The 12,207-nt window shown below is 44.0% G+C and overlaps 1 protein-coding gene across 4 annotated transcripts in view; it reads left to right on the forward strand.

The window, feature by feature from the left end:
* The window catches only part of CLDN10 (claudin 10), a 113,866-nt gene extending 102,926 nt beyond the window's left edge, over positions 1-10,940 (forward strand). For 3 of the 4 annotated variants that reach the window (XM_045480774.1, XM_045480781.1, XM_045480765.1), the window contains exons 4-5: positions 9,886-9,993; positions 10,604-10,940. In XM_045480774.1, the coding sequence (XP_045336730.1) occupies positions 9,886-9,993; positions 10,604-10,727 (232 nt within the window). In that variant the 3' untranslated portion in view covers positions 10,728-10,940. The remainder of the gene's footprint in view (positions 1-9,885; positions 9,994-10,603) is intronic. The other variant, XM_045480788.1, reaches the window with a different exon arrangement.
* The last annotated feature ends 1,267 nt before the right edge of the window (positions 10,941-12,207 follow it).

Raw genomic sequence — 12,207 nt, forward strand, 5'->3', positions numbered from 1 at the left:
TGCAGAGCCCACGGTGGGACTCAAACTCATGAACCATGAGATCATGACCTGAGCCAAAGTCGGACACTTAACCGACTGAGCCACCCAGGTGCCCCCACAATTGCAATTGTTTAAAGAGTTACATCTGACTGTGGTCGTGTTCTGCCATGCCCCCCAACCTGGCCCCCACCTTTTTTTTGTTTTGTTTTGTTTTTGCGTTTGTTTTGCTTCTCTTGCGTTCATTCAAGTTGTGATTATGTTTCATGACTCCAGGATGGGCTGCTGCAAAGCCTTGAAAAAGATTTCCCAACTCTTCCCTTTGGCTGTTTCAAACCAACTTCCTCCTTTTTATTAAAATAAAACCTACCAAATCCAAAAAAGTCTACCATTCTGCAAGTTTATGGCAGCAGGCGTCCACTACCCTGTGACCCACCCTCCAGGGAGTTGAGATTTAATTCAGTTATTATTCCCACTACTGCTTTGTTGTCCAAATGACTTAACTTCCTAAAGGTCTTGATTTGTTTTCTTAAATAAACTGTTCCAAGTAAGAATTTATTGACACAAAGAAACTTCTTTTCAAATCTGTGCAATGTTGGAGCATTAAACCAAATGCCCTAATCGAAGAAATGGGACATCATAATCTTAGATTTATTCTCTTTTAGTATATGAAATTTATCATTAGTATTTTGGCTCAGATATTCTCATATTCAGGTCTTATCCTTCAGGCTTTTTTATTTTCAGAGTGTTTAAAACCGTGGACTTATTTATCTCTAACACTCATTCCTGGCATATATTTAGTTTCTACTTTAGGATTTCAGCTTTACTTGGGAAAACCTGTTCACCTCTGTGGCTATTTAGTAGTTAGAAATAAACAGCTGTCTACACTCTGATAAATGCTCTCATGCTTGCTGTCTGTCCAGTTAAATGAACAGTAGATCATTCAAGTAGATCATTCTAGAAGGTACCTTTCTAGATTACACATTTTCCTGGGTGAAGTTCAAAGGAATATCAATCTCACTACGTGACCTTGCCAGCATATTTGTCTTCTGACTTCTGTCATTATTATAATGTAATGAATTATGGATGTTCGTTTATTTAGGCTTACTCCACTCGTGAGTTATTTGGAGAATGAATTAATGTTGGTAAACAGCTCACAGATTCTTGGATAAGGGCTTCCTTGGAGGTACCATGTATTAAGAACAATTCAGCTGTTAAATATTAAGAAGCGTTACCCTGTGCCTTCGCTGTTCAGTGGTGGCTCAGATCACCATAATGGCTCGGATGCTTTTGTTAACACTAGCGTGACTTTAAAAATATGCTTGCAAATCAAGTGTTGGGCAACCGTGTTTTGTTTTTACTGGCCAGTACATGGAGTCACAATTCCTGCCAGTTTGCCATGCTTCCTGGTGACTCCACTCGGACCCCTAAGCCCCCTTTCCCTTTCCTTTTCACATGCTGGCTGACACCGGCCATCCTGCAGGACTTGTGTTCTGGGTGAGGTGCCCTCCCGTGTGCTCCTGTTCCACCACCTGGTGCTTCTGTCATAATGCTGCCGTGCATTTAGCACTTACTTACTGGTTCCTGTCCCGAACCAGACCAGGAGCATCTGCGGGCAGAGACCACATCTTTGCTGATTTTGGAGTCTCTTGTGCCTAGTGTCTGCTCCATGACATTTACAGCAAGGAGGCCGGTCAGCAGTGTTATAGGACTGTCTGTCTGCATCTCTCCTGGAGTGGGAAGACTGAGCCTGTTTGTGGACGTCTGGGACCTACGGGCATGTCATGTGGACATGAGGGCAGGAGGCAGCATACGCACAGTGTCAAAGAGTGAGGCCCTGGATCCAGCACCTCCTGGCTGCCTGGGAGGAAAGCCCGGCTCTGCCGCTTATTTTTTGTGTAACTTTGAAGAAGGTCCATGTCTTTTCTGTGTCCTGCGTCCCTCCTCTGTGCTACGGAGGTGGCAAATAAATATTCAGCTCTTTAGAAGCATGCATCACACGGTAGGCACTCAGTAAACGTTCACTGTTATTTTTAAGGATACTGGCCCTTAGCAGCGTGCATCAATGTCGCAGTTCATTACTTGAGGTCGTGTACTAAGGTGAGCCATAGAGTAATGAATATTGAAATGTTGGAAGCCCGGTAGAAGTGATAACTGTTGTTACGACGCTTGACTCTCAAACAGAAGGCAGGTTTGAAAGGGACCATTTAAAAGAAACCATTTAAAAGAAACAAGGCTTGAGTAATTTCTTCTTTTCTTCTAATCGCCTCAGTCGTAGCATTGAGTTGGAGACGTGCAACCCCCAGGAACTGTCAAATTCATAGACATTCTTGAGACCCTTCCCAAGAGAGCCATCCTGCATACATCTGTCCCTGGTTTGATTCTGAGACACTTTCAGGTAGCCCGTGGGGGATTCTGAATAAAATGCGGGATCTGCTTTTAAATGACTCAGGCTTTTTTGCTGCAAATTCATCCGTATGTTTTTTCTTTGAACACAAGCAGATGCGCACACTCACCTGCGCACGCACGGACTCAAAGCTCTGGCCATGCCCTCAGGGGTCGCAAGGCAGCTTCGACGTTCCAGGAATTTCCTGTCTTGAAGCACAGCCCCCTCTGCAGTGTCTGCTTGTTCAGACTTCACAGCGTGTGTGCGAACACGTTATCACGCCTGCTGCCTGCTTTGAGTATAAGGACTCGGCACATCATTTTCACTTAAAACCAAAGAGGGCCCAGGAAACCCCCCAGTTCTCCATATGACTGGAGATCGAGCTAAACAACAGATTTGTTTTGGAATTGGCCTATGTGATTTTGGGGGACAGGACATATTTCTTTTAAGTTGTAATTTACCTTAGCTAAAATTATATTGTTACACTGTGGATTTTTTTTTTTTTTAATTTCCGTGAATACTTGGCAGGAATTAGGGCTTCTGTAAAGATACTCCCTGTGCGTGCAGATGGTTGGAGGGGGGTGGCGGCACATAGGCTAAGAGGCAGGTTTCAAAGTTACACCCCGGCTCAGCTCCTGTCCCTGCCCTCGCTCCTCTGGCATCTTAGGGGAGCTGCAGTTGTCTGTCTGGATAAGAGAGGTAATCCCTCCTGCTTCTCAGTGTGAAGAGGACGGAAGAAAATAACGTAGCTAGAGCACTCACCACATCAGCATGTTATTAATATATAACGTTTGTAGAATTTTGTTGATAAATCACAGCACACAGAAAAGAAACGCATGTATGTCTGTTTTAATCTAGCCACAAGAAAGCAATTTAGAACTGACACCAAAAAGATCAGTTTTTATTTTGGGTTTCCTAAATGTGAGAATTCTGCGTGAAGTTTCCGTGTAGAAGTGGATTCTTATTATTTAAATTCTACGTTAGCCGCCATTTGGGAGGTACCTGTTAGTACTTTGTAAGTCTTCTGGAAGCTTCGGGTGAGAATTCCTGTGGCATCTTGTGGGCAGTGGGAGAGAAACCATTAGCCGATGGGATTGTGTAAGGGAAAGCTAGACTGTGAGCAGGGTGGGGAGGTACACAGGCTGGGTGGGCACGTGACAGCCCATCCTTGTAACTGGGCCCCCAGGAGAGGGTGGAGGGGGGGGAGGAGTGTTTGTAGATAATACCTGCAGAATACTTATTTAATATAAAATCTACTCATGTAGTTATCTAGACCTTGGATTATATAAGCCTATGAGTTGAAGAACGTTTATTTTAGGTAGTAATCTTTAAAACAATGGCATGCCAGTGGAATTCAATTTTAAAATGTTTATGTTGGTAATACGTGGTATGCTTTCTAAACTTTAAACTCGATAGAGAGACATGATCGATCAATTGATCGATCGTTAGTTTTCAGTTAACTGGAATATTTATTTTGGCTGCTACCACTCTTGTTAAAATGAGGAGTAAGACAATGTGTTTGAAAAAACGCTATCCCAGAAGCCAAAGACCTGACTCCTAGCTCTGTGACTTACAGCAAGGTCACTTCGCTCCTCTGGGGGTCGTACAAGGAGATTTTTTCTCATTCGCTAAACACTTTTTGTTTTGTTTTTGGAGGCGCTGCATTTTCTGTTTTTTCCAGTCCAACATGCCCTGATTTTAATTACTACACTCACCTCTTTTTGTGCTGGGTGAAAAGACAGCCTGAGGGGAATTCAGAAAAAATTCCATACCCTGGAGCTTGTGAGCCACTGAGAAGGCAATGAGCCGCAGAGAGAGAAAACACCCATCGCTCTGAAATGACAAATAAAAATATATTGCATTGATTGTATTTTCTCATATTGATAAAATCTTTTACTTAGCTAAGGTATACTACGTAAAGGGAAGAAAGGGTGATGGTTAAGAGCTTGAGTTTTGGAATCACAGTTACGGGTTTTAAATCCTGGTTTTATCATTTACTTAGCTGAGGTATGTGGCAAGTAATTTAATTTCCCTGAGCTTCAGCTTCCTCATTTGTAAAATGAGGTAGCAATACCTATCTCTCAGGATTGTAATGAAAATTGAATGTAATTATGCAAAAAAAAAATTCTTAGCACACACACAAAAATCCTAGTACAGTGAGCTGACAGTAATGCTGGTTATAGTTGTAGACACTCACCTGAATGACGTCTGGGTGGATCTGGGAGAACAGGTAATGTTTACTTGGCAAAAACATACTCTTCTGATGCTATTGTTAAATTTCATTGCACTTTGCTAGTGTTACTTGCTTACTATCTGACTATTGTCACTAGACTCTGAGATCCTTGAGACCAGAGCTGTCCTTCTCTTGTACACCTCAAAACACATGATGAGCACAATGCCTCCTGGCACATCATTTCTGTGGTGGTGACCTGGGTAGGTTACACGAGCTCCCCATAGATGGCAAATAAGTCATAACGGGTTTGGATGCAAGGAAGACAAAAAAATAGGAGCTGCAAATAAAAGGGGTTCTTCAGTCCATTCCCTCGAATTACCATGAAGGTTATAGGGCTGAAATATGAGTTGAAGTATGAGATGATTAGAATGAAGGCCTCCAAGTGTGGTACTAGCTCTCTAGGGCCCCAGGCACAGCCAGGTGGGTGAGAATAATTTCACCCAATACTTCAGAGGGCGTTTTATTTATGTATGGTTGTATATATGTATGTATGTATGTATGTATGTCTATTTTTGAGAGAGAGAGAGAGAGAGAGAGCACAAGTGGGGGATAGGCAGAGAGAGAAGGAGACACAGAATCTGAAGCAGGCTCCAGGCTCTAAGCTGTCAGCACAGAGCCCAATGCAAGGGCTTGAACCCATAAATCCTGAGATCATGACCTGAGCTGAAGTCAGACACTGAACTGACTGAGGCGTCCAGGCGTCCCAGTTCAAAGGACATTTTAATGCCTTAGTTCTTTATGGTTCTTTTTTGGGAGAAATTTTAAGTGATTATATATAAGTAAAGTTTTCCCTGTTTGCTAAATTACATTCAATTACATAAGTGAATTAAAGTCATATAGGCAGCTTTTGATTAGTCCTATCAACTGAGAGGATTATTTGAGATACTGTAAAAACAATATTTTGATCCATAAAATGGAGCTCTGTCCTCCCCCTGACAATCATGGATCTGTCTGGTGCTAAGCAGATTTAGAGCTTTTCAGAATAATGAAGAAATGTTGGCGATCGTAACAGTCCAATAAAGAGGGCATGCTCTGAGTGGGGAAGCTGGTGTGGGGCCAGGAGGATATTGTTAATGAAAGAAAGCCCTGCAACAGAGCATCTGAAATTTGGTAATCTTCGGAGGCATTGAAGTCAGCTTCTTAGTATTACCAAAAAAACGGAGAAAGATTTTCCAGGCAGAGACTAAGCTTCCCAGTCAGTGTCAAAGGAAGCATGCTCTGGAACAGATTTGAGTGGATATTATATTGCTCTCTCAATCCTGTCTTTCAATAATACCAGCCAGTTTTTGCCAGATCATGCACACTGATAGGTGCGAATTTGAGTCCTTGCTGAGTAAGTCTGCTATCCGTGTCTTTCCACAGAATGAAGAAGAAAAAGGCTCTGCAAGAGAAAGAACCAAGTCACAAAACCAAATTGTTAAAAATTGCTGATGTAGATGTGGAGTCTCTTAAAGACTTCAGCTCTGAGTACTATTTGTCTCTGAGAGAACTCACAAGGAACTCAAATGGAAATGGTACTTTTCTTGGAATAGAGTCTGAATTTACTGACTTAAAGTTAAATAACATGAAAATATATTAAAAGTCAGGAATAAGTGAGCCAGTATTTTTAAAAATTTTTTTAAAATGTTTATTTTTGAGAGAGAGAGAAAGAACAGGGGAGGGGCAGAGAGAGAGGGCAACACAGAATCCGAAGCAGGCCCCAGGCTCTGAGCTCTCAGTACAGAGCCTGATGTGGGGCTCAAACTTGTGTATTGCAAGATCATGACCTGAGCCAAAGTCAGACACTTAACTGACTGAGCCACCCCAGGCCCTGAACCTGTTTTTAATATAAGACAAACTCATGATTCTTGCAGAAGGTTCAGGATGGCTTAAATGAGTATAAAGACACAAGTCCCAACATTTTTCCTGCCTGAGTAATTTATCCTCTGATTTGTGACGACACTGTGTACATGTTTGCATGCTCCTTTGAGCGAATTCACAGTGCCAAGCCGTAGTTTATGATTTCTATGATTGTCACCCCTGATTGACCACTATTAATAATTAGAGACTTATTTTTTTTTTCAACGTTTATTTATTTTTGGGACAGAGAGAGACAGAGCATGAACGGGGGAGGGGCAGAGAGAGAGGGAGACGCAGAATTGGAAACAGGCTCCAGGCTCCGAGCCATCAGCCCAGAGCCCGACGCGGGGCTCGAACTCACGGACCGCGAGATCGTGACCTGGCTGAAGTCGGACGCTTAACCGACTGCGCCACCCAGGCGCCCCATAGAGACTTATTTTTAATCGACCATGGTATCCGGCCCTGGAATCTGATTTTAGAAAGCTCAGTATTTTTTAAGAAAAACCTCAGACTGTTGCTTCCGGGGGTATGTACACTAAGAGTAATAACTAAGGCACGCTTTGATTAGGAGTGAAGACAGCCTGAACTCTAATGGGAGGCCCACGATAGAGAAAAACAGAAAGTACCATTAGACTGTAATCCACAGTCATGTCCTCCAAGTAGAAATGTTCAGTGTGCTCACTGTTAGCCGTCTGCAGCGAAAGCGTGACGGGGGGCATCTGAGAGCAGCTTGCTGTAGGACTCACGGATGTTTTGAAGAGGTCGGATGACCTACATCTAACGACCTGGCAGGCAGTCTGCTGGTTTTATGTGCATAATTGTGTTCAAACATCATAAAAGAAAAGCTGGTGGTGGAAATCCAGGATATCGTTTTTAGGTGGATTGCATGGTGTTTAATGTAGGCATCTTTTATAAAACCGTGAACTTTGCACTCTTGGTCCAGCCAGCTCTTTTTCATGAGTGTGCTTCAGCCTTGAGTCCTTTCGGTCCAGTGTTTTTGTGCAGGCTGAAGGTGTTTTGTTGCACTTTACCCCAGTCTTCTGTTTCTGCCATCGCCACTAGTGGGAGCGGTCGGAGAAGATTCTTGTTTACGGGAGCATAATTAGTGCTCTAGCGCGGGATGATGTGCTGCCCCCCGTTGTTGTACTCGCTTCAGCTGTCACTTGGGTTTCCCAGAGAAGGCAACACGACAGTGAGAAAAGAAGGGACCGCAGGGCAGCATGTGTTGTGTGCATCTCTTCTTCCCAACTGTGAACACAGGCTGTGAAATTGCCTCTGTAGCCAGATCTGAAAATGAGTGAGTGGACGGTACCTTCCTGATCTTCTGTTAGGGTCGCTTCCTGCTTCCCCAAGCTGACAGTCAAGGTCACTCTTCCATTACCATTACTGTGACTCAGATCATGGGAGAGATCCTGTCCTGCCTGGCTGGGAGTTCAGTCAGTGATATGGCACGTAGAAACAGACGAGGCAAAACTCGGGACAGGCACAGGTGGTGGGTGCATGCCAGATGCTGTCAACAGCGTGGTGTGGCCTCGAGACCTGAGTCTGGCCCTGCACCTCCTTTGGGGGGCAGGCTGGGAAGGGAGCCCACCTCGGACCTGCCTTGTCCCTTCTCGCCCTCGCCCCCTGCTTTTCTGTCTCAGCTCTTCTGTGGATTCTGCATGACCAAAAGAGACCCCTCCCACTTGGGCTTCATTTTATCCTGAAAACCACCATTAGGCTGGGAATGGCATCCATCAGTTTTTGCCTTGCAGTGGAAGTCTGTGGGCCAAAAAAGCTTGAGGATCACTTCTTTAATTAAGAAAAAAACCCTATTCTTCAGAAAAAGCATAGGCAAGCATGAGAACACACAGCCCCTAACGTTTTGGCATACTTTTCTCATTCCTTACTTGTTTTTCTGGGTGAGTGTTCCTCCCCTAAAAGGATTTCTTCTGGCCCTCCACAGTAAGTGATTTCCTTTCTTGTTCTCTGTAGCATTATTTGTCCCTTTGTGTGGGGACATCCCCTAGGCAGCAGCTGCCTTGTCTATCTTTGTATTTGCTTAAGGCATCAGCAGAGTACTGTGACCAGCCATATAGGAGGTGTTTATTGTTTATTAGCAATCTATCACTAAATGATGTTATTTTGTATTTGTCTCCCACTAGATTGTGGTGATAAGCAAGATAGCACTTATCTAGCACGGACCTTTCACGGGCTCTGTAGAGGAGGAAAAATTTAATCTCTTTCCCCCTCTACTCTTCGAGGTTCTCAGCTGAGACCCTATAAATTAGACTGACAAAAGATGGTTTAACAGGAGAAAAACAGTTGGTCAACCTGAGCATCATGCATACACGTGGGAGCACCCAGTGATGAGTAACTCAAAGAGCCAGTTAGAACTTGGGCTTATATGGCATCTTAACAAAAGAACAATACGCTCACAGGTGACAAGACAAGGGACAGGGCTTCTGAGCTCCTAGGGCGGCAAATTGTGGGAAGGCAGATCTATGGAGGAAGTAATGGAAGGCAGGGCTAGTTAGTAAAGTGTTACGGAGAGCCCCCTGGTGCCGTTTGTGAGCTGATCAGAGTGTATTGTTGTCTCTGGTGGTTAACTTCTGTCCTTCTTGGTAGGAGGGGTAGGTGGCACAGGGGACATCTTTACAAATTTATGTCCTGCTTTTAGGCAAATGGGGAAGGGCAGAGAGCTTTTCTTGCATCTTCTCAGTTGCCTTCCACTCAAAATAATCCCCATGCCCAAGTGGCCTCTTTGGGAATGGCACATTCTGCTGATCTTCAACACCTTGTATGTGATTTGCAAATAGACGTTTATGAAATGGAATTAAACTGAAAGCAAAGGCAACCTTCCATTTTCTAACCAGAGTCTACCTGAATAATTTACCCTGTGTGGGGTGCCTGGGGAGATCAGTCGGTGAAACGTCCGACTTTGGCTCAGGTCATGATCTCGCGGTTCGTGGGTTCGAGCCCCACATTGGGCTCACTGCTGTCAGCACAGGGCTCACTTCAGATCCTCTGTTTCCCTCTCTCTCTGCCCCTCCTCTGCTTGCACTGCCTCTCTCCCTCTCTCAAAAATAAATGAACATTAAAAAAATAATAATAAATTACCCTGTGCAACAGAATAAATAGATGGAAAGCTCTGTGAGCCTTAGAGCCCAGAGGAAAGATACTGGTTGGGTCAGGAGGCCTGGGCTCTGCAGCTGGCTTTGCCTCTGACTCGCCTGCAGGGATCACTTCCTCTTCCTTTCAGGAGATTGGGGAGATACAATCAAGTGATGGCCAGAAAAACACTTTGAATAGAGTTTAAGGCGTTATGCAGATACAAGGTGTTCTTATTTCCTCTGCAAGCTGCAGTGGCAATTTCTGATGAGCATCAGTAAAGGTTGGCTTGTTAGGTCTTAAATACTGTTTACTCCCCAAAAGAAGTAAGCCATAATGCATGTGTAATGCTTCCTCACAGGTATGAATTAGGAGCTGCTCTGTTTATTGGATGGGCGGGAGCCTCACTCTGCATAATTGGTGGTGTCATATTTTGCTTTTCAATATCTGACAACAACAAAACACCCAGGTATGAAAAAGAGATAAAAATGACCTGTTAAAGTTACTACACGTGCGGCAGGTTCTAGATTGCTCACACGATTCTTAGACACGTCGAAAAACAAAACACAACAAAAAAGAAACTTCAAAAAACTAGAATTGGCAAAAGTGAGGAATATATAGTGAATATAATATTCAATATAATAAATATATTGAATGGAATAAATATATACTTCGTTAAAGTTAGTTTAAAAAACAGAGCTCATCATTCTTACATTCCAAAGCTATTTCTGTAAGCAGAAAAACGGGTCTTATGACAGGGTGTGGTGTATTCTTCACCTTGACCTCGTCATTTTCACACGGGCAGACATTACTGATGAAGGTCACTAGGGTCCCCCAGGGTCCAGGAAGAGGAGTTTTAAAAGAGAAACAACAAATGAACAAGCCATGAGTTTCCTCTGCTGAGATTCCCGTGGTCCCGCTCACTGGTCAGAAATGGCAGTGAAATGTTTGGGGGTACAAGAGAGAGTGCTAACTAAAAGTAGTCAGGGAGGCTCTGAAACTTGGCTGGGACAGAAGTGGGGGAAATGGTTTCTACCCTCCGTGTAAAAAAACGGGATCTCCGGTGTTTTGCCTTGCAGAATGGGATACGCATACAACGGGGCCACATCTGTCATGTCTTCTCGGACGAAATATCCTGGCGCAGGAGGAGATCTTAAAACCACAAACCCTTCAAAACAGTTTGATAAAAACGCTTATGTCTGAAAGGAAAACCGCCGCGAGCTGTCTTTACTATAAAAGTGAACTGTTCACAGATGATCCCCGCAAGGCCCTCCTGTAATTCACACTCAAACTATTTTTAAAACATGAATTTGGAGAATTTGCTGATTGTATGGATGTAAATGTTCTTACACAGTTATATACTAATCATTTTCTGTTGTGGCTTTCTATAAGAAAATAAACAGGTTATTTACAGGATTTGTATATATCTGATACATTTATAGAACATGCATTTAGCACCGAAGGATCAAGGATTTGTAACGTATCCTTAATCATTCAGACGTTGCAGTCTTTGCCCCCATTCCTTCTTTTCCTTCATATGTTAAACAGAAGGGGTATTAAGGAGTGGTATCTTGTGAACAGTGTGGGGGCAGTCCGAGCCTGTTCCTCGAAAGATGCGTGGGTTGATGGACAGGTTACAGTCTGCGTAGCATTGACTTGTGGTTTCTTACGCCTGTCACTACTGCGATCTCTGTGAGCGCTCAAGGAAGGGCTCCTGCCCATTGCCTGGCATGTCCACCTTCAATAACTGCTTGGGTGTCTCTGTAGAAAGCAGGTTCTGGAGCGGAGCATCAGGACGAGCTGAGTGAGAGATGCTGATCACGCCTGACTTTGGAGCCCGCAGAGGAAGGTCCTGGAGCCTGGGTGGCACCTGCTTTTGCAACACAGATGTGCCAACTTGATTTAAATTTGGGGCTCACTTGGCAGAAGTCCACCCCCTTCCGTCAGGAGTGAAGATGTGGCAGACACGGAGCTTGGAGCCCAGGGAAAGCCTGCTCTTGTCGCTTCCTAGCCGTATGGCCTCCGGCAAGTTACTTAATAATTCTTCTTTTGTCACATCTTTTTTTTTTTTAAGTTTATTTTGAGAGACAGAGCGCACAAGTGGGGAAGAGGTAGAGAGAGAGCGGGAGAGAGAGAATCCCAGGCAGGCTCTGCGCTGTCAGCACAGAACCTGAGGCAGGGCTCAAACTCACGAACTGCGAGATCATGACTTCAGCTGAAGTCGTCTGCTTAGCCAACTGAGCCACCCAGGCGCCCCTCCTTTTGGCACATCTTCAGGATGAGGATTATGAAGTTGTTCTGATTAAAGGAACTAATGATGCATGTTAAAAAAGCAAAACAGACCCAAGGTCTGTTACATAAGTATCTGTTAAATAAGTATGTTAAATAAGTATCTGTTTAAATAAGGGTTGAAATAACACAGTGGCCCCTGTGCCTTTGCAGGCAGGACGTGGCTTTTGTGTGTTGCTTATCTCTGTCCTACTACATGAAAATTTGATTGAAAGCACTTACATACAAAGTGAGTACATCTGCATAAAATGGCCTGGGGGAAGTGTTAGAAAGGGTGCAAGCAGACAAGTGAAAGGGACCCCCGAGGAAGGGGCGAGGAAGGGGCGGGGAAGGGCAGAAGCATAATAAATTGTTGTGACTTTATAGATTAGGCTGTTGTGGCACAGCTAACAGG

The sequence above is a fragment of the Leopardus geoffroyi genome, chromosome A1 (assembly GCF_018350155.1).
Source record: "Leopardus geoffroyi isolate Oge1 chromosome A1, O.geoffroyi_Oge1_pat1.0, whole genome shotgun sequence".
Lineage (NCBI taxonomy): Eukaryota > Metazoa > Chordata > Mammalia > Carnivora > Felidae > Leopardus > Leopardus geoffroyi.